The 27800-nt window shown below is 38.6% G+C and overlaps 1 protein-coding gene across 4 annotated transcripts in view; it reads right to left on the bottom strand.

The window, feature by feature from the left end:
* The window catches only part of FIP1L1 (factor interacting with PAPOLA and CPSF1), a 40959-nt gene extending 14695 nt beyond the window's left edge, over positions 1-26264 (bottom strand). The window contains exons 1-11 of one of the 4 annotated variants that reach the window (XM_063401940.1): positions 25861-26264; positions 25141-25180; positions 21076-21133; positions 19092-19195; positions 16740-16801; positions 16437-16544; positions 15222-15352; positions 14877-14945; positions 11157-11266; positions 4712-4805; positions 3568-3721 (exon numbers count right to left, since the gene is read on the bottom strand). In XM_063401940.1, coding sequence (XP_063258010.1) covers positions 3568-3721; positions 4712-4805; positions 11157-11266; positions 14877-14945; positions 15222-15352; positions 16437-16544; positions 16740-16801; positions 19092-19195; positions 21076-21133; positions 25141-25180; positions 25861-25942 — 1012 coding nt within the window. In that variant the 5' untranslated portion in view covers positions 25943-26264. The remainder of the gene's footprint in view (positions 1-3567; positions 3722-4711; positions 4806-11156; positions 11267-14876; positions 14946-15221; positions 15353-16436; positions 16545-16739; positions 16802-19091; positions 19196-21075; positions 21134-25140; positions 25181-25860) is intronic. The other 3 variants (XM_063401939.1, XM_063401942.1, XM_063401941.1) reach the window with 3 other exon arrangements.
* Between the last annotated feature and the right edge of the window lie 1536 nt (positions 26265-27800).

Below are 27800 nucleotides of genomic sequence, written 5' to 3'. Positions count from 1 at the left end.
AAACATAGAAAAAAATACATGTAATATATAAATGTTAAGCATGTATATATTATATAATACAACAATATTAAGAACATAAGCTAGAGAAATACCAGAAGTTCTCTCCAAGTGATTTATTAGCTCCACCTTATACTAAAAAAGATTTCAATTGCTGCACTAAAACCAGTATATTGTTAGCAGTGCACAAGGCTCTCAGCACTATCCAGAGAACTACCTGGAAATCCATCATCTAATTCCTATTTACAAAAAGAAATAATTTTGTACTAAACAATTAATATATTCCTTACTTACAGGAATGTTATCTTGTGCAGAATTGAAAGTAAAAATATCACCACAAGACTAAAAGCCAAATGAAAAAATTCATCTAACAACCATTCAAACAAAATTAAGACAGACTGAATACAACTAATATCCAGAGACCAAATGTCCAAATAATTTTTAAGAATTGGTTAATGTAGAGTATTGCATAAAAAACACATAAACATTTTTTCCCACAAAAACCTATAAGAACTTTTAAAGAGTCATGATTAATGCTTGAATATTTTTAAAATAGAAGCTAATTTACTTGATGGTATCACCAAAAGGAGAGAGATTCTACGTGCCAAATTGACAAAAGATTTAAAAATATCTTAACAAATATTTTTCCTCATCTTCCTCACTAATACGACAGAGAAGACAAAAAATCATAAGCTTCAGTTAATGGAAAATAAATAATTTCTTAACTCTTCATTCCTTTGTCTTCTAAGTGTATGAAAATACACTTGTAGTGTCACCAGCCAATTACTACCTCTGAGAAAAGACACTGAAATATTTTATCATTTCTTGCAATGAAGAGACTACATTGTACCAGTGCAAGAAGGTGGCTTAGTATAGACTTTGTCATTACCCTACAAGATTGTCGTACTGCCATAAAGATACATCCAGCCTAAACTTAAATGCTCAGACTTGTGTATGAAAAGCAACCCAACTGTCATTAGTGCACTGTTTTACCTAACATGCTCAAAATTGCCTTCAGAACATTGTACACCATCCTACTAGCTCAGGGCTGGTAAGTATTTACAGAAGTGTTTTACTAAAGGAAAGCAATGCCACACGTGCTCTGCTTGTGGAGTAAGGAATCAAACATGAACAACACAGCCAGAGTTTAACAACACACTGTAAACTAGCTGAACTGTGTAACAGCCCTCAGAAACGTAATGTAACTCAACTTGGTTCTCTTGCCACAGGCTCAATTAGGTCAAATTCTCTGTATCAAAAGATAAAAAATACACACTTAGGATGCTGAGGCTAAGCAGTCACTTACCATACCCTGGTACACATTGCAAAGTTATGCAACAGAAGGCCAGTATTTCAGAAAAGTTTCTTTTTTCTTAAATCACAAATACATGCCACGTTTTTAACTACTGACCTAAACCAAAGCACATAAACCAACTTTAAAAACCTGGGTAACAAGCATACACATTTTGCTTTAGATGAAAATTACTCCAACACAGCAATAAACCTAGCAAACAGAAACTAGCACATATCTTGCCACAGCCAGGACTAGCTGAGAATTTTCTACATTTGGTGCTTTGAATTGTTCCAGCACTTGTTCCTCAAAAAAGATTTGAATCACAAGAGTGAATGAATGCAGAACAAGAGACCTAACTTCAAAGCAAGATCCTTTTTCAAAGGCGCTTTTGGAGGATGTTTTATATTTGGAATACTTAAATTTTCTGGCAAGTAGTCCCAGTTTAATATTGGCTAAGTGTAGTTTTTTTACTCCTTCTTCAGTGAACCTAGGAGGGATAGCAGAATCTATTTTTGGAACAGCTTTGATGATAAAGAGCTGGCAACAGCACAATTAAAACACAGGCCTGAAGAAACTAAATCCACAGCTCTTAATCGTTATTTTCGAATCTACTCAAAGCACAGAAGGATGTTCCAGAACCCTGAACAAGTCTGTGTCATAAACCTGCCTGTAAACCATGAGACTAAAGCCAAACCTGCAGGCTTGATCTGCAACACATGTGGATTCCCTTCACCTTTAAAAAGTCAACAGGTGAGGGGTTTCATAGGAACAGTCCAGTACCTGTATGTGACATTCCGGCACCAAGTGCATCTGGGGGTGGTTCTCATGTTTTTATTAATATACAACTTAGAATGCCTTTTCTGAACCCAATTACAATTAAAATAATTACTTTCTAATATGTTGCAAGGGATTACATATATTGTTTATCAGAAAGGTTTAAATGAAGCTTAAAACCACAGTAAGCATTATTGTCACATTCATCTCCTTTCTGTCCTTCCCGCTCCCCAGCAAGGAAACATCACAAAATCACCAGAGCACTATCATGATCTCATTTCAGAGACTCTATATTTTATATTTATTAAAAAAAGGGGCAGAGAATTATTTCATTTTTAAATCTCTTCTCCTCAGTTTTCTAGGTGCTACCATTTTTGTGTATAACCATCACTAAGGAAAGCCAGAGTTTGCCAGGCAGAATGAGTTAAGTTTTAAAATTAGGAGAGGCAATTGAAGAAGCAACTTCTTCTGTGACGATTTAAACCCTACAAAAGCTCATACTAGTTGCACTCAAATAATGTTACTACTTTGCTTCTATGTAAGAATATTAACAGAGCAACTTTAAAAAGATTGCCTCTGCAAGCAGAATAGCAAAGAAACTGCTCAGCATGATTTTCAGACCAAGTCAAGCAAAATAATTCAAGTAACAGGAGAAAATAAGGAAAGAGGCTCCACCTTAAACCAGTCTCTTCTGTAGACAAATGCTTCGCTTTCCTACTCAAATACACCACAAAGATTCTCCATCTATTTTAATTTCTCACTGACCATTCTTCTTAGTTTCTTGCCAAATCCTTTTGAACTTAATGGCTAAAACGACAAGTACAGGTCACTGTACCACTTGTGCAAATGCCCATGAGACTTCACCCAGTAAATTTCCATATATGTCAAATTGCAATAAATATCCAGTAAATATCAGCAAATTTCAAAAGAGATTAATAATGGGATGAGTTCTCAAAGAGCTTTGATTCCTCCAAGATTCACAGACACAGAACACTGGAAAAAACCATCAGGGATTAGTAAGACTTCTAACTGAAATAAAGGATACAGAGCAAATGCAATCCTTATCAACTTTTGGGAATTCATACATGCTGTGAGAGAAAAGGGGAATTAGAACTTCTCTTGCTGCCTTGACCTTAGACATCAGAGAATCTAGCTTGTGATACAGATTCATGGTATGCCATACTTTTAGTTCAAAAGTTTGTAGAATGATGTGTTAACATGTACCTCTCATTGCATTAACAGTTACTGAATTAAAGAAAACAGCTTCTCACTTCAAACATTTTCAAGAGCACAAGAGCCAGCAGTTAGTCTTTAAGTAATTATTTACTACTTGGGATTATGCTTACTGAGAAAGTAAAAATAAATGTTTCTGGGTTTGCCTTACAGATACATTTAAGAAAAGAGCAGAACACGGAATTCTGAAATTCTGCACAATGCACCTCAAGAATTTGATGTTAACAAATCTCTCATTATTCACATCCTATGTAGTGCAGGATATTTACCTGGTGGGGGAATCAGAGGTGGAGCAGTACTGACAGTTGGAGGAGGTGGGAGGAAAGGAGGTGGTGGAAGGTGAGTAGGTGGAGCTCCTGGAGGGAAAAATGGAGGTGGCTTGGTAAAACTGTCTACCTCAGGATTAGAGCGTTCTGAAAGAACCTGTAAAATATCAAATTCTAGTTACAATTGCTATGTGAAAAGAGTAGAAGACAGGTTTCCTCTATTTTAGTTACTATAATAGGAAAGTATCACTTCACACCTGAAGACCCATATTCACATGGTTGTAAGGTCTACCTGTATACCTACATTCAGTGTCCCACATTTGCCAAGTACCTTTAAAGAGTCTAAGAGCACCTTAAACTTGTATAATGGAAAATATTTAAAAATCAATATGAAAAGCATGAAAACAACCCAAGACTATAAATTACTTAAATAGGCTGAGATCAGATGAAAAACACATGACAGTGTTTTCAATATCAGCACTACAATCCATTACTATTGTCACTGTTGAACCTGAACCTAAGCTGCCATGGAAATGCAACTAGAGTACCAAGCAACCCTGACCCTTCTCTCTGATTCTTCAGGAGAGAAGTGTATTCCATCTGTATAGATCTAGTTTGCTTTGTCAGGATGGTAAAAGTCTAGACTAAAACCATAAAGACTAATCTTGCAACTTATGGTAAAGTACTACAAAATAATTAAAAACAAGCTACTACCAACTATTTATTCCTTCACACCTTGTTTTTAAAAGATTGCATTTCTCAGACTGCTTACAAGGGGGCTTTCACTTCCAGCATTAGTATCTGGCAGGAACAGGGGGACAAATGGGCAGTATAAATATTTATCTTTTCACTCCATAAGCAAAACACAATCCCATGCAGACATAGCAGAACCAATGCTGTCTCCTGGATTGTAAGTCTGCAACATCACTCACTTCTTTTCAGTAAGAGCTATACCAAAACATTTCTCTTTTGAAATTTATCAAATATTTCAGCTTAATATACTTCGGTAACTACCCAAACTTTATTACTGGACTTAAAGCTACTTATGTATGACTCATTCATATAAACTGATGCTTTAGTCAGAAGCTATGGGAAAAGCAAGAATGTCTTTTAGTCAAAAACAGAATGCAAAACTGCAGTGTAAAACCTGTATGTTGCTGTTTTCATTAGCACGCCGTCGTCCTTCCACTCTGCTGATAGTGATGGTCTGTCCAATCACATCTATTGTGCCAGATATCCGCCTGCAACACAGGACAAACCAGAATCAATGGGCACAATCAGAAAAGGGGAAAAAAAGAAAAAGAAAGGCCCATGGACTTCTCTCATTCTAAATGGCAAAAGTTCTTTCTTTTGTAGAAAACATAAAAGACTGTTTCTGAAGAACATTAAAAATGATGCATTTGCTGAACTATGCAAGAGTCTAGAACTTAACAATCTAGCAAAAAAGACTTCTTTGATAAGAAAAGACAAAAGCTGATTCTACAGCAGTCTCCTTCCCCCCATAAAAGATAGTACTTCTGCTCTTCTGTTACAAAAAACCCTCCAAACAAACAAAAAGATCACAAAAGTTCAGTAAGAAAAGAATATATTAAAGATATATATTTGCAAAAATCTAATATAAAATGGCTTTAAACTATTAATAAGAAGTAATTTCAAAATTACATGAAACCATAATGACTATTCCATGGAAGATCAAATAAAGGTAAGACAGAAGAAAACACATTAGAATTTTTTTTAGAAAATGTTAGAAAATGAGGTACAAAACTATAGTGCTAACGGTAAGGGAAACAAAGGTACAAAATCCATGTCTCACCTCTAAGGGAAACCTTAACAGATAAAATTGATAATATTTACCAAGAGTAAAATATATTAAAGACTGGAAAAAAACCTTCCTGGAATTTCCACAGAAACCAATTCGTAGAAATAAAAAAAATATTTCTAGTTTCAGAAGACAAGTTCTTGTCTTTTTTGTATCTGGTGTACTACTAACCACATGAATATAAATATTAGGGAGAACGAGTGGTAACTGGAATTACAGGCTCAGGGTTCTGCCAGACTGATAACTTGGACTAGAATTGCTTAGATACCTAGATTCCAATTCAATTGAAAAAGACACAGCAGACACTAGAGATGAAGGAACAGTTAGATCTCCCAGAGATAATCTGAAGTTCCTTAGCAGCCTGCACACTGAGATGATCCAGATGCCTGTCCTCTGAGCTTTGTAGTATCTGGGTTTAGAGTTTCCTCCTGGATATTAAAGCAAGCTTATTAAGCACAACAGTTTAGACTTAAAAAAAAAAACCCAAACAAAATCAGTGCAACAGTATGACAGTCTGAGGACATACCTGCAAAATTAGAGTATATACTATAGAGCAATTTATACTATACAATGAAAACAGAAATTTAAGAAATTCTCTGGTCTTCTAATACCCCATCCTAGAAGTTAGATTGTTCCAATAATCAACACCTGCTTTTCTAAACTTCCCCAGTGGTCTTGCATGGCCTTCCAGCACTGTTACACTGGATTATTATTTTGCTTTAAGTAACTGAATTGAGAATACAGGTATTACAAAACAGTTGTTAAAACTGTTCTCACCATCACAGTCTTCACTGACAGTGCATTTGGTTTTGGAGTTCTAAGACATTTGTTCTCCTCCATCACTGGTATCTTCTCTTAATTACCCAAACCATATCCTAGAAAACTCATTTTACCTAGCTTTAGTCCTTGTGTAAAACAGATGACACTCTTCTACAGCAGAAAGTCCCTGCCAGCTCACTCCACTAATTTACAGGGCTTCTACTTGGAAGTGATGTACACAGCAGAGTTAGGACTCTTCCTCTCTTGTACTGTTTGCACACTGCCAGCAACTTTTAGAATCAGCACTGAAAACACACACAGTGGCACCAGTGCCAGAGTACTGGGCATTAAAGAAATACGTGCCTCAACCACATTACAATAACACCAACTCTGGCTTGGGAAGCAGCCTAAACACACCACTGCAATATCAAATGAAGCAAACCCAGACTACCAATTAGTTGATTCCTAGACATCAATTTTACTGAAATAAACAGTTTTACTTTTTTCTCTTTTTTTTTATTCTGAAGAGTATACGTGTGCTCACTCAATCTCACCGAGATTACACTTTATTATTTAAATAATGCTCTGTAGTGTTATGTTCACTGTTCTTCCCAATAAGTGCCAAGAGATTATCTTTCATAATGATGGATGAGTTGGGGAACTTGCCATCATACCTTGAAGTTGACAAATTCTCTATTTCCAAGATTGCAATAACAATTTCATTGAGAATTCCACTAAAAGAGCTTGAAATTGTACAAGAGAAAGCACAGATTCAGTTGCAAATGAAGCAGCAGATGACACCCCGAATCATATGTAAAGTCACACACACATTAAGTCACAGCAAGCTGGCACAAGGAAACTTTCAAGACCCCTAGACATTATTTAGAGTGGTGGTAAGTAGCAGGCAATACTCAGTTTGTGTCTCAGTGCTGTAAGGAAAGAAAAAGAAGGGCTTGGTTTGTCCCTTATAGGATCGAAGCACCTGGGCTACAGATGCATTGCCAATGGATCCTCTGAAACATAAAAAGACAATCCACACGTGTGGGATGCACATGAACCCACAGCAGAGTTCATACAAAGTGTAGCTTGAAAGGAACATTCCAGCAACTCACAGTTATCTCACTCTAATTAGAGAATGGTGATTTATGAGCTCTTTGCACTAAGAATACCATTTTCATGGAGATTAATTCAGAAAGATAATCTCATTTGGCCAGCTGAGTTTAGATTCCATAGAGCGAAGAGGGGAAAAAAGAAGAAGGAAAAAAGAGGGCAAACACAGTTATTTTCCAAGTTCATAGCTTCAAAAATCCTTATCCTTACCACAGATAAAATAAATAAGCTGGTTTTTGGAAGACCCCCATATGATTCTTCAGAATCAGACTAACTACGGGATGCCATGTTTCTTTAGTAGATTTATAGTATAGTCTAATATGTATGGAATTATAATATACTTCAATATTTCTTCTTTCTTGTTTTGTTTATCTATTTTATGTTTTATTTCCCTCCTCTTGAGGACAGCCTCAACTCTGCTGAGCTCACCACTAACTGATATGAATAAGAACCAAACAGATTTACTAAAGAAACCATTTGTATAAAACCCACTTTTCTTCAAAATAACATCTGAGTTTCCAGCACTTAGTCTTGCAAGGCGGAAACTGGTATTTTTTCATAGAAATGAAAGATCAGAAATCCATTTTCTATTAAAAAATCTGTTTACAGAAAGCCCTAAGCACAGATAAAACTGATAAATAGCCCACTGCACTAATGGACTAATTCCTCTAAAACCAAACCCATGTAAATATAATGTACACTTTAGTAACTGTAAAAGCATAAATGGATGTTAAAAACCAAAAAACTTCTGACAGAAAAAAGTTTTGTGATGGAGAGCTGTAATAGGTATTACTTGAATGAGAAAATACAAGCTTTTGCAGCCAGCTTATAAATGAAACCTATGCTTGTATCTCTGTTACTAAAGAAAAACTATCTCACAGTCCTTGAAAAATGACATAAGGAAAAGCACTGGTCTGAAAGCAAAACACTTCTCTGAAGTAGTTGGTTAGGACACATTTGAAATACGTCTAAGTCCCTTTCATGGTCTAGAAAGCATCATAGTCAAAAGAGGGTTTTTCAGGTTTTTACCCTAATTATGAGCATGCACACAATATACTTTTAACTCTCTCTGGAGAACAAAGACTTTATTCTATACCATACTATTTCTATACAATGTCCATTTACTACACTATTTCCATTATGATCTAACTCCTTCAGAGTTATGCAACACTTTATGCTACTCAACAGCCCTAAGTATCACAGAATCAAGGCAAGAAGTTCAGGTGCCTTTTCTAAACAACTACTATCTCAGCTATGATTAAGACAGACACTGTTCAAGCAAAATTTCCCAGAGATACACTGTATGAAAAAGCACTTGAATTACACATTTAGGATGCAATTCTAGTGAATTAGCAACATTTATTTGCTGGTGAGCAATAACACTCTTCCTATTCCATCAACTACAACTTCCATATTGGTAACAAGCAATATTATTGCTAGATCTCAGAGGTTTTTTGGTTTGTTTTTTTTTTAGACAATTTGCAGTCACATGCAAACACATACTGGACTCAAATTGACAAGGTAAAAACATAAGAACAAAATTACTTTAATGTTTGTTTACAAACAAATGAAAAAAAAAAGTTAACACCACTATCTGTCCCCAGAGTGGCAACTGAAGAGCTAAATGTAATGCAATGTCCATGTGTAAAATCACCCATGAAGCACTATTACAGCCCTGACTAGTGAGTGAGAAACTAAAATGTTAAATGAACAGCATTGTTTTTCCCCTTTACCTTAATTCCTATGATTGGTCCCTCCTGTATTGCTCCTACCACTTTCTGATGCCTGAACTGGCTTTTCTGGAGGCATTTTTGGAGGCAGTGTTTGTGACTGAGAAGAGCTGCTGCTTCTTCTGGTGAGGTAAGTTGCCTAGGTCTGTTTTCTTACTGGTCCTCACACCACTGCTGCCACACCAATTGTATCAGTTTTCTCTCCCTTTCACAAAATATTTCAACTGCTACTAGTTCAGAGTTTTACTGCTACATGAGAAATGCTTCCAGCAATTTCTCAACAAGGCTATTGCAAATGCCACATGGCATAAAGGCAATTATTTTTAATTACTGAAGAGCTACATTGCTGAAAATTTTCTGCCTATCTAAAATAAACTCTTTAACTAAAGAAAGAAATTAGTCCAACCCCATAACTGCCTGGTTATACACAAGTTAGTAATACAGGCACTTACAAACAGAAAATAGTAGATGCATTATGGAAAAGTCATTACAGTAGAAGTATATATAATCCACACAGCTAATATATATTCCCTCACAGAGCCACTCTTAGATTTCTGAGCATACAGTTTTCTTTCAAAACCTTTTCTGACCACTTGGTAGAAATACCTTTCTTTACAGAAGAATCTATTTTAAGCAAGTGTACCCATAGAAGATATTAAATAAGGGAAGATGTCAGTTTTGTCATTGTATCAACTTATAATTACAGTATTCACACTAAATATATACAAAACAACCTATTATAACCACTGGAATGCACAAGTGATACAGCTGCAAAGTGATATGTTACAAAGGGATATGTCAAAATAAATGTGACAAAGTGACAGAGTCATCACAACTGCAAATTTCACACAACCACAGAATTTACACAATGCATTTTTTCTACAACTTTAAACTTGACTACATTTAATTATCCTGGTTGTTAATTACTTCCAAAAGTAGTTTAGAGGTTTTCTGTCCACCACTGAGACAAACAAAGCATTAAAATCTTGTAACAAAACCTATGCTAGATATAGATTCGGAATCCTTACCCTGCGAACAATACATTCCAGTTTGAGAACTCTGTTACAAGAACATCATACATCAAAAGCAATGCAGACAAGAAAATTTTAAAAATAGCTACAGGGTTGACACAAATTTTGGAAGACTCTTCTCGTTTCTTTGACAAAGAAAAATAGAAAAACAGAACTAAAATCTACTAAACACAGAGCAGCATAACCTGATAGTCCAGACAAAATTTTAGGCTAGCAGGAATATTCTAGAAGTGAAAGAAAAGTGTAGGCTGGGGTATGATTGATTTCCCTCCTGCAAAGAAAAATACATTTGGGTGTTGAACTGACTTTTATATGATGGAATAATTGAACACAAGTGCCTCTAAAACTATGGATGCAGCATTAAAGATAGGTCACAGCTTCTAATCTTTAATGGTTTAATGGTTGACAATGAAAGTGTACAATGCACAACCTCTTCTACCCTTCTCACCATTGTTTGTAATATGATGGTAATGTAAGGGCTACTTATTTGCACAGAACCCAAACTTCTAAACAGGATCGCTAAATAACTAAAGCAAAGCAGAAGCATGGATTCATCCCAAGCCAAGTGCCAGATATCCAACAGCAGCAGCTTAGATACAAAAGACAGAACTAACTAAAGCCTGGGGTTGGGAGAAGGACCCCAGTAAGGAAACAATTTCTCTCATTTTGAAGGAAGTATAATAAAATATTCAAATACGGAGAAACTAAAGCTGCCTTGCAGGAAAGAGACTTGGTCTCAGAAACCCCTCCACTCCTCAAAGTCATAGCTGTCAGATTCCATCTTGTTTAACCGAAAAAATGAATTAGCTAATACTCATAAAGACTCTAACTAGAAATTTTACGGTGACAAATTTAATTATACACAGAAAACAGTGTCATAAATCAACAACTGGATTTTTGTAACTGTCTTATTACTTATCCTGCCAGGTTTTTTTCCCTTTTTCTTCTACTTTTTCCCAAATAGCTGAGAAGGTAGCATAGCACTGATGTGTAATTATGTTAACTGTGATTAGGATATCTCTACCCCTGTTTTCTACCTGTTACAGAAAAATATTTCCTTTTTTCCTACAAAAATGATAAACTTCAAAGACATAGAGGTAACAGTAGAAAGAGCTTTTTGGTCATGAGTTACAGCTAACTGACCTGTTTGTTGGAATTCCTGATTTGAATAAGGCAGGAGGAGATGTGAAATCAGGTTTGGTCGACTGCACTGCCAACTCTTTCTCCAAATTTCCAGTTCTGCCCTGCTGTACCTTCAAAATAATGTTTCACCATTAGTTTACCCTTGCAAGTGTAGTAGCTCCAAAACTCAACATAACACATAGACAACACAAAAAGAAAGCCCAACTTTATTAAGAATTTCAAAAACTATCACCTCTGCACAGCTAGCAAAATGATGTATTTTGTATTGATGTATTACTTAAGTACTGTGTTTATATAAGGATCAATATTCCAGAAAATGAATTGTTACAGAAGATCAAACAGTTTAAATACTTATTTTCCAAGAATTTCATTTGTATGTGAAAAGACCAAACTGATTTTCTTGAACAATTTCCTGTATGAACAATATTACATCTTAATTTTTAAAAGAAGGAAACTTATTAAGAAAAAAAATTCATAATCTTAACAGAGATATCTAACAAGAATGCTATCTACTACCAACAAACCATGAGACAAGAAACTTGAATGGATTGTCCATCTACCTCACTGATCGAGAGATCTAGTAACCCCTTAATTTCTGAGTCATACCAGGAAGTCATCCCATACTCTGGGTTATGCAAATTGTAAAGGATTTTTCATTTGTTTGGACTGAATACTTCAGAAACACCCTGCTGTTGCTGAAGTACTGCAAAATTCCAGACACTTCTTTTATTAAAGCTATGTAAAACCTTTGATCTAGGTCCCTCAAGTATTGTTTTACTTCAGCAGCAGCTACATGTGAAAGAAAAACCTACACGGGTCAGCATTAACGACAAATATGCAGTGATTCAATTCTTAAAGTCACTCCCACTGTACCAGCTACATCACTCTATGTAGCCAGGTCCCTCATGCTGTAACATTGTATCAGCTGTGATCTCACAGCTTGAAGGCAAGTGAAATACTGCGTTTCTGCAGAACTTCACTTCTGAACATGGGCACATCTTTCCCAAACTCACAAAAATGCACATAGATAGTTAAAATTCATTAAAAATTGAATAAATGTTTCCTAGTCAGAAATAAGAGGGTGAAAAGATGTAAGCATTTATCTGAAAAAGACTTCTACAAATTAATGAGCAATTGGAAAATGTAGGAGATATACTTGCCAGTTATGGAAGATTAATATAAATTACATGTAAAAATAATGTAAATTACAGGAGACTGTTTCAGAAGAGAGGGGAAAAAAGTGAATGAAATTAATAATTACATGTAAACTTTTAAAACATGACAAACTCTTACAACACAATTATTACCTGTACTCTTTGATCACCAGTGTCAGTACTGAGATGGAAATAGGGGAAGTTTTGGGTTGGACTACTTATCCTTTTTCCTTCAGAACATTTCAGAGATGTTTGAACAGTCAGATGCAAATTTTAACTCCTACTGTCCACTCCCACCGCATTATTACAATGATAACTGAGAAAGGTATAAAGCCCCAGAAACCTTCTGTCCATTCTTGCTAGAATAAAATCAAAATAACTGAATATCCTCAAGCAGCTTATAAGAGAAAACAAAAATACCTGTCTGCAATTGACAGTTCTGTATCTGCAACTGACAGTACACAGAAGAAAGAAACTGTTCCAAGTCACCTCAAAGACAGTTCAAAAACAAAAATGACTACATATTAAGAATAGGTAAAATACATAACCTTTGTGTTATGATTTTATGTTTAGTATCAAACAAGTAAATAAGAAACTGAGATATAAAAAAAAGTTCAATCTTTAAGATAAATGATCTCACATAGGTCTTTCCATTCTCTAAAAACCACTATTTCTGATCGGAAAAATCGTTATACAGAACTTGATTTATTGTCAGCTAACCCCAGAAGGACAACACAAAAAATATGGAAGATTGATTTTCATATCACAGAGTTGTCAAGGATAACTGTTACAAAACATTGTAGTAAGAGCTACAAAGCCACAGGAAAAACAAACATGCCATCATCTATGAAAGCTTCCCCACCACATCTGCACAAACTCTTTAATCTGCTCAAACGAACACACTACAACTACAAATAAACCATCATATCAAGTGTCATGGGTTGGCACTGGCCAGATGTTAATGCACCCATGAATATGTTTTTTTCCCTAACAGCTACTGTGGGATGTGATCAGGAACAGAGCAGAGCAGGCTTAAATCTTGAAAACAAAAAAAAACCCACCAAAACTTTATTACATTACATAAGAACAGGGACAGAGATACTCTTAAACACACACAGAGACAGAAATAAAAACTTCTTAGAACATTTCTTCTCCCAGTTTCTACTTCCCCACACATCACTCTTCACAGACCAACCTTTGGGTTTTAGATCAAACAATCACCACTCAAAAACAAGCTAATCTTCAATTCAGCAAGGGAGAGAGGAGTCTCTCTCGCACCACAGACTGTTCCTCAGAAAACACGGGTCCACCCCTTATGTGTTCCCATGTCACCCGTGGCACTGCCTGGAGAAGTCTGCCAGGGTGACACTCTCTTTTTTCCTATGTCCAGCGCTCTCACCGCTGTCCAAAGGCTGAAAACTGCATACAGGGCTCCTTTAAGGATACTTGCATGCCGAGCTCTCCCCTTTTTACCCAGGGGCCGGGGTTCCAGGAGCAGGTCTGCCCTGAGGGCAGAGGGCGCCACCTCACCCTCCCCCTCTCTTCTCTGCTCGCTCCACTCTTCAAGTGCCAGTCACTGTAGCAAAAGCAAGGGCAGCTGTATCCACCCAAAAATGCAGTTTATGTTCAAAAGAGACTCAAGTTCAGTCCATGGCTGACATTATGCAAGAAAAGTCCAGCTCCGAAGGCTACTCCTCTCATTCTTTGCCCATCAGGTTCCTTCCAATCGTGCTTTATCACCTTGGTCCCAGGCCGCTTCCTTCTCCTTTTTTCCAAAATCACCAGTCATGAGAATCAATGTCTAAGAAAAGTTTCTTTCTGCCAAGCAAGGGTTAACAGCTTCTATCTCCCAGCAGGGTGCAGGCTCAGGCACTCCCAGGCTCGGCAACCCCCACGTGGCTGGGCACCTTCTCCCGGAGTTTGGGGGGAAGAGGGGGTGAGCACACACAGAAGGCACTTCCACAGTTTTCCACCCCTCCATCCTGGACGGGGCAGCTCAGTTCCAGTCCTGTCCACTCTCTTCTCCCCCTCCAGGGGGCTCCGGCTTACCTGAGCCCGACCACGTGTTTTCCCCTCCCCCACCCAGCCTCGTGGCTGGGCAGGGGAAGGAGACCTGAGACGTCTCTCTGCTGAAACCGGGATCCAAAAAAGAGACCGAACCCCCTAGACTCCTGCTTTTAACTCTTTGTGTCCTCAGAGGCGTGTCCAAACCTCCGAGTGACCAATCCAGGTGCCAGCAGAAAAGCTGATTACTAATTGGCCTGCCCACATCCCCCTGGAAAAATTCACCTCCCCCAGCAACCACGACATCAAGAAAAATTAATTCCAGTGGGAAATTTGTTAGTTCACCAAGCCACTAACTCACATGCTCGCAGAAGAGTGACGAACAAAGTAACACTTTTTAATCCACATTTTGTGACATATACAGAAAGTCACTGACGTAAGATGTATGAGTATGAAATAACAGCTGTGTCCATATCAGTTGTTCTTCTATCAGTCTGTGCTGGCATGGGAAGCAAAACTCAAGAAAAATGAGAGCAACCAACAAAATTTTACTAAAATTCACCTTAAAAAGATGGTATCTGCCATCGAGAATCTCTGCACTTGGTCTTACTTCCATAGCTTTGTCTTCAGCCTAAGTTAAATAACACATTGCCCATTAAGATACCACACAACTCTTAAATGATGGGCCACAGTCTCAATAAAGGTACAGATGCAATCTAGCTGTAGCTTTCTGTCACACTATCCACACAACTGCCAGTGAAGCAAAACAGTAACACTCGAGGTTCAGGAAAGGGAGTCAGGTGCAAACTCTAACAAATGTGCTCAACTGGGCAGAACAAGCTTACGACACACAAGCAGCTTTACAGGGAAAAAAACCCATGTACAACACAAAAAAAGCACTATTTACCGTGATTTTATTTGTGGTTGAGATAACTGGCAAAATTTCAAGACCCATTCGTATTCTCTTTTGTTTTTCACAGTAAGCTTTCCAGGTATCTTCATTGAAGCCATAGTTAAAGTAATCGGAGAGATCAGCCCCTTTAAGTAGAGATTAGGATTTTTAGAACATTACCAAGTGCATCTTTTCTCCACTAAACATATATATACCTCTACTTAGAGCATCCAAACTGATTAGGTATTGATCTAAAAAAGCACAACTGAAATGTACAATGCATCAATAGAGTATTCACAGCTAAGATCATAGAACCATTAAAATTTAGTCAGAACAGTAACTTGCCTAGCATCATGAAGTGAAGACCAAGAGAATACCGTGGGATATTATAATACCCCATATCTTTACAACAAGACAAATATAAGATCTATAGATTTGCTTTATGTTCAGTGAAGAACCGCTCCCTTTTGTTCTGCTTGCTCTGTGTTTGACTTCTCACTTTGTTTTGGTTCCTAGTTTCTCAAATGCACAGAAAATATTTAATATAGCTAATATTTCAAATTCTGATTTCAGATAATCATCAAAGGCTTCTTTTTTTTTCCCGTTTTATAGATACTATTTGTATTACCAAAGCAATATACAAACACCAGAAAAAACCTATATGCAGCAGCAAGATGTACTGGTACTAAAAAACTGAATCAAGGCTGGTACAATTAGAAAAGTCTGGACAAATCACTTGAGCCAACGAGACAACAGAGGAGACTCATGGAAAGTCTGTGCAGCAAGTCCCAGTTTCTTATTCAAAGCTCATGGATGTCTATGCATGAACACAACCTAGCACAGGCAGCTATGTTTCATCATTCCTCATGCTAAAACCTGCCAGAACTATTTTCCATTTTGATTTATCTTGGGTTCCACGGCACAGAGCAACGGCAGTAATCTCCACAGAAACACGGATTTCCAAGGAGAGCTCAGGACACACGTGTATTAAAAAAATGGCCTGTCTCTTTCTCCTGACAGGTGATGGGGATATATACTAACAACAGGGCACACCCAAGCACTCTGTGGCACAGCAGGAAGACAACAAGTAACATCGTTACTTTTTCCAAATGATGATGTACAGTACCTCCGAGGGACAGGTAAGATGACATCTACATGTAGTCAACAGGAATCACTAATAAAATAACCTACTGAACACCCATGTATCAGTTAACATAAAGCAGGCATTACCTGGCTTTCTCCAAGGTTTATCTTCAAAATAATCTAAATCTACTTCCAGAAGTGGCACACCATTAATACTCCCTGGTGCATCTAGATCCAGTCCTTTAACTTTTGCACCTGTGAAAAAAAGTTAAAGGTTAGAGCCTTCTGTCTCTACCAAATGGAATTTTATCAGTAGTATTACACTTAAAATAATAAAAAAAAGGCAGACAAATTTATCAAGACATTTTAAAAATAACAATTATTTCCTTAATCCAAAGCAATCCAGTTATTTTTTATTTTTTACTAATATTACTGTGTAAATTTTCTTACCAGAAGATCCATAAGCTCGTCCTCCTGCCTTAATATTGAGATTCACAGGCGCTGCTCCATAACTTCAAGAAATTAACAAAAAAATGAATTAGGCAAAGAAAACTTTTAAACCAGAAGAAAACACAAAACAAGACATAGCTAGATCCAGAAACATATTGGACCCAGGCTCAATCACCATCCTGAATCTCTAGCTTTCCAAGCTGGTAACTGTAAAAGTAAAGAGATCAGCCTAGGAGGAAGAGAGAGTACCTTTCTATCCTCAGTAGCAACTTCTCCAACTAATAAACAGTAGTGAAGCAAGTCCCAGTCACTCTTCCTGAGTTGAAAGGATAAAGACCTTGATAGAAACAAGAATGGACAGAACCAGAAGAAGAGAGAGAAAGGAAAAATGCAGTTCATTTAGGGATACAGATGACAGTCTGGGGATTAGAGTAAAAACAAAATAAATTAAAAAAAAATTAAAACGAAGGGTTTAGATGGATCATTTTCTCTTTTCATAATCATTCAATTTAATCTGTACAGAAGTGGAAAATACAAGCATTTCTATAAAATGATTGGAGTGCTGTTTCAATGTACTTCTAGTAATCATCCATTCTTGTGACCAACAGAAAAGTATGTAATTTTTCCACTCTCTAAAATACTTGAGAGCTTTCTTCATAAAAATGCACTCAAAAACCTAACTACTGAATAGATTTAACTACCTTAAGAATTACAGTATTGTTCATTTGTAACATTAAGAGCTAGCTCTCCCTACCAATTGTGTGTAATGTAACTTATCCTCACAGGTGACCCATACACATCATGAGATTAGCATATAATTAACAAGCCAGGGTATAGTTTACAGTATCGACTTCCATGTGGTTCTAGTTTTCTTTCAAGTGCTACAACAGCATAACACTGACACAAAAAATTTAACCTTCTGATCTGCCACACTGTATTTGTGAGTGATTTTGTTAAACAAATCTATTGGGTTTTTAAAACTGCACTTGACTACTATATGAAAAATTGTTTACTCCTATAAAACAGACTTGTTCTACTGCAGTTAAAATGTACAGCAATGTTCAGTTTGTTTTAGATTTCTGCCCTTCTGTGAACTTCCTGTCCAAGTTGTCCAGAAAAGAAGATTTTTCGGAAGACAAGCATTTCTATATAAAACTTTCTACTCTATTTAGATTTAGGATCATCTGCTCATTGTTTCCTGCATACATGGAAAGAGCATCAGCAAATCCATTGAGAACATAAATCTAGTTTTGCTTTAGTAGTACAAAATTTGAAGTCATTGCCTAGACCACAAGAACACTGCAAGTTCTTGAAAGCAGAAAAATAAAGAACTGAAAGAATTTACGCTTTTTCTATTACATTGATTTGCACAGTATTTTAGAATATGAAATACTGAAAGTTTAAAAATACTATGTTTCAAACAGGAGTAAATCACCTGCATTTTAAAGTTAAAAACACAATGATACACATGAGTCAGACCTACCTGCAGACCTCTCATAACTCAATTAAGAAACAGTACCCTAGTAACTCTGGTTTTAATAAGCATAAAAATATTAGGATTGCAAGGAAAAACAACAAATCATGTACCTCAGAAAATTTCCATGCAATGAAAAATATTATTTCATCATTTTGGGTACTGTACGAAACTGTTCAGGGAAAAACAAGCCCTTTTTCAAGACCAGAAGGGATATGGGGCAATAAAAGTAACAAGATCAGTACAAATGCCTCAACCATGATCTTGAGAAATAATCTCCAGAGACTTCACAGCTCCATCCTTAAGAACATTAAAATCTGATTTGAGAACATCAATAGGGATTGAAACTACAGAGGTCTAATGAGAATTGTATCCACTACAAGCAGGATGAAGGACAAACACTTCTCATTTTCTTGCCATTCTATCCTTCACAACCAAAATGTCACTGTCACAGTAGTGACCCCAAAAATGCTATATAACATAGCCATTCTCTAACAAAAAACAACTCACTCCTTTACAAACTTCATACAATTATTTCTCAAAATCTGAAAACACAATTTAGACTCATACAAAACTCTTCCCTGTAGTCCACTGATTTCATTTCACTTCTTTTCAAGCCACTGTATCATTAAAAACATTGTTAAAGAGCTGAAAAAATTTCTTAACTGACAGTAATTGTGCACACAATCTGACATTTTTGGCAAGTATTAAATGGCAAATATATGGCAAACAGAGATAAAAAATAAAAATTATATAAATACAAAAAAATGTAATTGCAATTGCAAAAATACATTGCAAATAAATGACAAGAATTAAAGGGATTGCATTCATAAATATAATCTCAAAGCTTCCCTAGTTAATGTTTGCAAATAACTTACCTAAACTGTGGAGCTCCTGTCTTAATATCCCCTATGGTGACTTGAACATCATCTTCATCATCATCACTATCACTATCACTGTCATCCTCAGCCTCTGCCACCTTCTATAAAAGAAAAAGTCAATGCTTAGACAAAAAGCAGTCACTTACCCTCACAATGGAACAAAATCCAGACAAAACTATCCATTCTAAAAATCTTTGAAAGAAGAAAATTCTCCTCTTCCTAGACATCAGAATTGAGTAGCATTAACAGTAAATTTAGGAGATTACAAGTATCTGAAACATCTGGATCAAAATAGAGAAGTGTCTTTAATACTAGGTTCAGTTTCTCAAGCATAAAAGAGTTTCCACTATCTAATCCTTCTTCCCTCTATCTATCTCATACACACTGGTTCTATTCTTACCCATTCAGGAAAGAACTAAAAGATATGCATGACCAGCTTTTTGCCATCATCAATTATATATTCAGCATAATTCAAGTAAATGTTTTTCCAGTTGATGATGAACACTGGAGAAATCTATTTAGCTCCTAACATAAGCAAGCTACATAAAATATTTCAGACATTTCAGCAAACAGACTGAAAAATAAGATACAAGAGAATGCTGTATGATACACTCTGGAGCTTTTTAGACTCCAGACTAGCACTAAACATGTCCCTCCTAAGTGGTAATGATGAATTCAGACCATTTCATTTGTAGATCTGTTCTTGGGACAGGGAATATGGGGCAAGTCTAGATCAGTATGGATATTCTGTAAATAACAGCTAAAGACAATCTTTCAATTCCATATGGCTGAAAAGTGCAAATTCATCATTCACCAGGTAACCCACATAGATGCCATTAAAAAGGCATCAAGCAGGAAATAAAATATTGTCTGGACAATGTACCTTTTCAACCAAAACCCACTTCATTGATAATCAATGATTTCTTAGTTCCCTCCTCACAGAAATATCCACCTGTTCCTATTCAACCAACTTGAACACGTATTTTTCTAAGCTGCTGCTCAACGTTCATGGACACCATTCACCATGAAGTTCTCAATTTTATGGAGATATTCTAACAGTAATCTAACAGGCTTTATATAGATAAAAAAAAAATTTAAAAATGCAAGAAAACTTGAGCCTATAAGGATTTCCAGAAATACAAACACCTTTGATGCACTTTAGATAGCTTTTCAGTTTAAACAACTGAAGTAAGTTTTAAAGTTTTAATAACTTTTCCCCAATTTCAAAGACGTTGTAGTGCCTTTCACAAATGAAGTGTTAAAGTTACTGTAAAAAAAGCACTTCACTAAGAGACCAGCCTTCGAAACTTGCACAAATATCTCAATAATGGCTTTTGTGTCATTTAAAGTTATTTCTTGGAAGATATAAGCTAAAAAGTCCTACAGAAGTAAAACTACAGTTTTCTCATAGAACTTCTCATACCTGAATTTTTCCCATTCACAGCAACCTGAATCCTTTAACCAACACTGCAACTGTAAATTTAACTTCTTGGTCCTTTCCTTCATCAAACTAACACTTGACACTATCAGACATACTAAACATTGAAAACTACCACAAAACAAGTGTTATGTTACCTCTGAAAGGCATGTGTAATTCATCTCTTGGTTCACACTTTCACATAGTTCTGCAAATGCTACTTGTCTATCACATTTAAAAAAAGAAAAAAGATCACAGAACTTTTTTCTCTTATCACTGAGGAAAAACAGACCATCATTTTGAAAAGGATGTCTCTGAGAAAAGAGAGGTGTCTTCAAGCACCATCTTTCTGTCCCCCCACTCAAAAAACTGGGAGTACTATTCATTTATTTTCTATTAGATAAAAAGTAGAGCTGGAAATTTGGTAATTTCTACAGTTTCTGCATATCACAATCACATTTTAGGAAAAAAAAAAGGCACACACTTAGCCATTAACTCATTTAAATATAAGTCATAGAAGCAAAATATATTCAAACAGTATTTCAAAAACACATTTAAAACTACCGTTTTCACAATGCCATTTTCTGCAGCTTCCTCTTCACTTCCAGGTGGGGGTGGAGCACTTAAACAAAAACAAACAGGAAAAGATGAAACTAGGTATCTATGCATGTTATTTCACAGGCATCAGCTAATGATGAAAAAAAGCTTTGCTACATCATTCCAGCTGAAAAGCCATAGCTCCAGTTGCCTTCTGCATTAATTAAAAAATGAAGTTGACTTACTAAAAAAGACTAGATGACGGTAACTTTATATCAGCACTCATACTTAGCTATCATAAATCACAATAACTGGATGCTTGTAGAATGGCTGGGAGTAATGAGGCACTACACTTGGATCTTCTTCTGAAATCAAACTGAAATACTTTGTAACATATGAAGGAAGAATAAGTTGTTTGGGGTTTTTTTCCCTGCAGACACTTTTCAAAGGCATAATGGAAAAAAACATTTAAACACCCATAGGTAATGTTTCACTGAAACAGAATTCCCACATCAGCATTGTGAAATTTTCTTCTACCATATGGAATAGTTACAATTAAATGACTAATTCAATTATATTTTAAATGCAGACTGAGAACTGTAAAAATTCTAAGTTTACTGGTCCATCTAAAAGGATGAGTGTTGCCATGAGGCTCTGTCCCTGGCTAGCCGACGTGCAGTTTCTCCTGCTTGCTAATGTAAACATTGGCATGTTTTCCTGTCTCCCATTGTTTACATATTTCTAGTTGGGAGGAGAAAAGGTAATTGACAGCCTCCTGGACCAATGTGGTGTGGAGGTGGGAATTCCTTCCTCCAATCCACAGGCCTCATAGAAAAAGTATAAAAGTAGGTTTTTGTAAATAAACCGGGTCTCCTGCCCTGCATGCTCTGATGCACCCAGATCTGTGTCCCCAGTCTGTTTTCTGGCTAGGCCTCCACGGTGATAACTGGCACCCAACGTGGGGGTCCAGACCATACTGCAGAAACTTGCAAAGCAGTGGGTCATGCTGAGCCCACGCCAAGCCCGAAAACTCGGAGGCGAAGAAGAAAAAGGCGAAGACATCAGGGGGACGAAACAGTTTCCCAAGCTCTAGAACAAGAGCAAAATTCTCTGGCTGGTTTACAGCCATCATCTCAAGTGTAGGAAGTGTTGATGTTGCCACATAGCTATGGTCAATTTTCGTTGGACCTTGCAGTGGGTTTCTACGTCCACATCCTATATATCATGCATTCTTTGAGAAAAAGTCAATTGCTCAATTTGTGTTTTCTAAGTTCTCTATCCTCAGGTTCTGCGATCCATGCTAAGAAGGCGGCTGCTGAAAGTCTGCTGATCTGCCTCAGGTGCATTGGACTGATCCTGTCTGATCCTGCATCCTGTGCCACCCTAGTGCCACCCATCACAGAAGCCTCTTCGAGATCTGATTGACATGGACACGGACTGGCATCCTCTCTTTTCCTATATGGCCTCCATAGAGACTTTGGATCCTGTGGAGCTTCTGGACAAAGACTGACTGAAGCAGTGTGATGCTGAGAGCCAGCGGACTGTTAATCATGGACTCAGAGGAATTGTTTGCTATGGTTCAGTTTTATGTATGGTAGCCATTGTGACCTCTGTGGGGAAAGTGCACGTTGTTTGGGGGTTGTGGTTTTGGGACAGAACTTCTGGGGTTCAGAATTTTGAATTGAGTGGTTAAATTTTCTTGGAATGCTCCTGCCTTTTGCACCGTATATTCCCTTGTATCTTATAAAAATTTAAAAATATGAGGGTGTTGGTTAATTTATGTTAGACTATGCTCGAGATATTTTGAGCAGGTTATTGCAAGGGGTTCAGGGTGAAACCCTGGGTAGCAAAGGCAGAATCAGACCAACATGTAGCCCTCACACCGTTACCTAAATGAAGGTCGGTGAACTTTACACAGGTTTTTTTTTCTTTCTTTTTTCCTGTCATAGAATTGTTCATTTTTCTTTTTCTGTTTTCTTTTTTAATATACTTAAAAGGGTGAGATGTTGCCATGAGGCTCTGTCCCTGGCTAGCCGACGTGCAGTTTCTCCCGCTTGCTAATGTAAACATTGGAATGTTTTCCTAACTGTCTCCCATTGTATACATATTTCTAGTTGGGAGGAGAAAAGGTAATTGACAGCCTCCTGGACCAATGTGGTGTGGAGGTGGGAATTCCTTCCTCCAATCCACAGGCCTCATAGAAAAAGTATAAAAGTAGGTTTTTGTAAATAAACCGGGTCTCCTGCCCTGCATGCTCTGATGCACCCAGATCTGTGTCCCCAGTCTGTTTTCTGGCTAGGCCTCCACGGTGATAGATGAGCACTGTGACATCCATGCAAATGAGCTGTCTCACTGGGCCTACCTACTGCTGCTTCCTACACAGCAACATTTTAACTTCCACAGTCCCATCAGATGTTAGGATCCTGCACCACAAACAGCAGAGTAACCTGGGAGCCATCTAGACACAATATTCTTTCACTGAAAAGGTACTTCTGAAACAGAGTGTGCAATTGCCAATTTTTATTGAATAGAATGATTCCAGCCCCATACTCTTGGCAACACACCCATGAGTCTTGCACCCAACACAGCCCAGCTATTGCCTTGATCATTTCAAGCAATAAATGAACAAGGTTGATCATTTCACTTCATCACCTACTAAAATGAGGTACTGGGTACAGAACCTAAATAACACCTCACAATTTCTGTATATACAAACAATGCCAAAACTGAGCCAGAGATTTTGGCCAGAGACCAAAACTTTTAACAACTGAACCATCCCCACACTTCCACAGTTCCAAACACAACTCCTAAGATGCGTAAATTAATATTTGTTATACTTTTTGTCCACAGCTATGCACTGAGACAGCCAAATGCCAAGCTAGACACTATTGACCAAAAACTGGAATACACGGTTTCTAAAGATAATTTTCCTAAATAACAGTAATAGTGACAAGGATGCCAGGTCAAGAAAAGGTAACTATACATAAGGAATCAACTGATATGGAATAGCTTCTAAATAAAAAGCAAATAAATAACTGGAATTTATTTTTGTTCTGGAAGAGATAGGATTCAAGACAAATGCAACACAGGTCTTAAAACCTGCTAAGTGACATGGAAAAAGTGAAAGAAAACAACTGTTTCTTATGCCACAGAAATAAGGGGAATCAAATAATTACACCAAGTGGCTGCTTCACAATGATATCATATGTAGTCATGTGGAGGAGGTCATTACTGCTTTATCATTCTGTGCTTGTCAAAAGTTGACATGAGTTCAAAAGCGCAACTGAGTAAGCTTACAAACAAGCAGTCCACCAAGACTAACTAAATACAAGACTTCTCACTGAAAAAAATGGAAACATCTATTGATTTTCCCTTTATTTGTTTAATTTTCTTTGACAATCAATAACTTCCATATTTTACCAATTATGAGAATTTCCTTCATTCAACTCAAGTGACTGATTCCCTTTTCCAGTCAGTCTTCATCACTAATCTCCATTAACTTTGAGATTTTCAAGGGAGCATTTTTGTGCTCTCATACAGCTCTTTGTAACTCAGGTAGGCTACCCTCAAATACTTCCAAAGCCTTCCTAAGTTTCTCTAAGTTTCTCTCAAATACTGACTTACTGGTAAAAACCAAAATAAACAAACTAACCCTGAAAGCTTAAGATGTGATCTGTACATCAAACTATCTGGTAATCTTCCATTGCTTCCTTGCATTCCTGTTTTTGTAACTACACTGCAAATTCTTTGGGAGACAGGCTGTTTTTTAGTTGCTAAATTATCTCAAACAAGTCCTGCTCCATCATTAAGACCACAAAGCACAATGATCACAAAAATAAAAGACCTGATGGCATTTTGTGAGGGGTTATTGCTGTCCATACAGTTAAACTAACTTTCATACTTAAGTGACCCAATTTCACAGGTACAGCCTTTCACAGAAAAGCAAAGTCCAAACATACTATCTTATGGACATTTTAAAGACACCAGAGCGTTTTCAGGTGCTAGAGCTTTCAAGGAGCTAGGAAAAAGAATGTAGTGAACAAAGGTTTTGTGCAGCCATGCTACAAGGCTTCCAGTTGTCAGGATACTCACCTAGATTTTTCTTCCTCTGGTCTCTCTGCTTCATTTTCGTCTACCGTAAGATAAAAGAAACACAATATTTAGGAATAAAATCCCTAGGCTATCAAAGTGATAGATTATCTTGGCATGCAGAATATTAGGCAAGTCTTCAGATTACTACTGAGACAAGTTCTTAACGTTTCAATTGTGAAATCGGTCGAGCAGATGCTTGAGTGCTCACAGTGCTCTGTACTGACAGGTCCACCACATGGGCAAGGTTGAGTTTATATGTTTCATTAATATCTGAACGTAAAGATAGTCCCTAAAGTTGCAAAAGAAGTTAATACATAAAAGGTTAAGCCTGTTTCAGTACTTAACACCGGGAACTCGGTTAGGAGAGCACCAGGGAGAGCTTGGTCCCCCCAGAGATGCCTGTGAGGCAGGGACACCACGCGAGGCTCTCGGCGCTGAGGCCCAGCACGCCTCGGCCTGCGCGGCCCGGGCTGAGGGCCCGCGGCACCGGGCGACCGAGGAGGGGAAGGGGCCGGGAGCCATCGGCACCGGGGGCTGGCCGGGAGGAGAGAGGGGGCTGCGCAGCCCCGGGGGCGGTGGGACCGGGGCCCTCGTTCAGCGGCCCGGCGAGGCGGCGCACGCCACGGCCTGCGCACCCCCGCACGGCCCCCCCGCCGCGGCGGCGCCGGGCCGGCCCGCCGGGGAGGCGGGCTGGGCACGGGGGTCGGGGAAGGTCCGTACCGCCATAGAGCCACTCCTCCTCCTCGTCCCCGGCGGCCCCATCGGCGTCCGCCGACAGCCGCTCCGCCTCGCCGGTAGACATGGCCGCCTCCCGCGGGACGCGCGGGCCCGGCCCCTGCAGCGCCTCCCGCCGCCGCGCCGCGCCGCCGCGCCGCCCCGCCGCGCCGCCCCCGGGCTCCCCCGGCGCCTCGGAACGCGGCCGGGCGGTGCACGGGCGGGCGGCTGCGAACGCCCAACGCGGCCTCTCGCCGAGGATCCGCCGCCGCCCGGCGCTTCCCCTCCCCCCCGCGTGAGTGACACGCACAGGAAGCGGGCCCGGCCCGGCCCCGCGGCGCCCCGGGCACGGGCTGCGGGGGGCGGCCCGGCCGGCCCGGCCCCAGGCCTGCCCTCCCCGCCGAGCCCGCCGGGCACCGGCCGCGCGCCGCCGCTCACCGCGCCCGGGCTCTCGCCGCTCTCCCGGGGCGCGCTGCGAGAGCCGCCCGCCCTTCCTCTCGCTGCCTCTGGCTCTCGGTGGTCCTGGTGCTCTCCTGCGTCCCTGGACGCCCGCCGGTCCCCTCGGCAGGGATCACCGGCAGCATGGCGATGTGCTCGGGAACATCTTTCCCCGTCTCCAGAAGCAGCACTTGGCTAAACACACGTACACTCCAGTGCCGTGCATCTACTGGCGGCTGATGGCAGCTGCCGGGTGAGCATAACCACGGGGTAAACACGCTGCTGCTTCTGCTAGTACTGTCCCTCGGCCAGGGACTATCCCAGCTGGACGTAGGATTTTAGGTTTAACAACACTTCATAGACTTTTTTTTTCTCCACGAATTTCCTGTTGTGGGGGGTTTTTTTGTTTGTTTGTTTTTTTGTTGGTTTTGTTTTTTTGTTTTTTTGTTTTTTAGGTACAGTAAGACTTTAGCATTCATAGTGTACTGTGAGTGCTCCAAACCGTTTCTATGTTCAAAGTGTTTCTACGAATTTCAATAATTCTGTTTTAAAAACGGTAGGGAGTAGTGAGCCATTTTTCCTGGTGATTTGCTCACTTTACATCTGCGAATATGAGACAACAACTGCACAACGCATTAGAAAATTGAAGTGCCGACAACTGTCCAAACAAGTTTTGACTGGTTGTGTGTACAAATGGAGCTTGTGGTGTTTCAGGATGTATGGGAAAACTAAAACAGCAACCTGGTTTTTCACAGCAGGTCAGTTTGGGAAAAATCAGACTAGAGCACTTAACTGTAACATAAACACAGCTCTCAGTGGGGGAGCTTATTTGAATTGCCTACAAGGAGAAGCTTATTTGAAAGTTTCATCTATGGCATGACATTTCATTGGAGTTCACATGAACAACCAACCCACTCAATTTTTTTTTCACCTAAGATTAAATATCTGAGTATTGTGCACAGATAATGAAGCATATGATGTAATTGGGTAGGTTTTCATCTTGCTATTTCATTTATTATACAAATAGTTGTGGAGTCAGCAAAGGTGTTTTTCAACCTTTTGAGTCACTTGTGTCTCATAAGACAAATGTGTATATGTAGTACATCTTTGTAGACATCAGTGTCTGTATTTTCATTCCTGTTTTGTTTACTTAGCCATTTAACACAATTCTGGCTGACATTAAATGACAATGCGGAATTCTAATAGTTTCCTTTGGCTGCAGACATAGAAGAAAGAGAGAAAGAAGAAGAAAGAAAACCATGCTTGAGAAAAGTGCAACAAATAGAAACCAAGAGTAGGCTAAGAACAAAAAATGTCTTAGAATACTTTGATGCAGATCTTCCAAGCAGGTTTCCTTGTACAATCCTTTAAAGAGAAATCACACAGAGTTAGTGATGATGGAAAAATCCACTTTGAACAGTTGTGGCCTGTAAAAACCGTTTCTTCTAAGGCTTTGAGTAGCTGAAAGGCTGAAGAGAAGCTTGCTGCAAGCTCCTTGCAAGCTGCAT

The sequence above is a fragment of the Prinia subflava genome, chromosome 7, assembly GCF_021018805.1.
Source record: "Prinia subflava isolate CZ2003 ecotype Zambia chromosome 7, Cam_Psub_1.2, whole genome shotgun sequence".
In the NCBI taxonomy this organism is placed as follows: Eukaryota; Metazoa; Chordata; class Aves; order Passeriformes; family Cisticolidae; genus Prinia; species Prinia subflava.
Note: the sequence above shows the minus strand (reverse complement) of the source record. Positions and strands in the feature narration are given on the sequence as shown.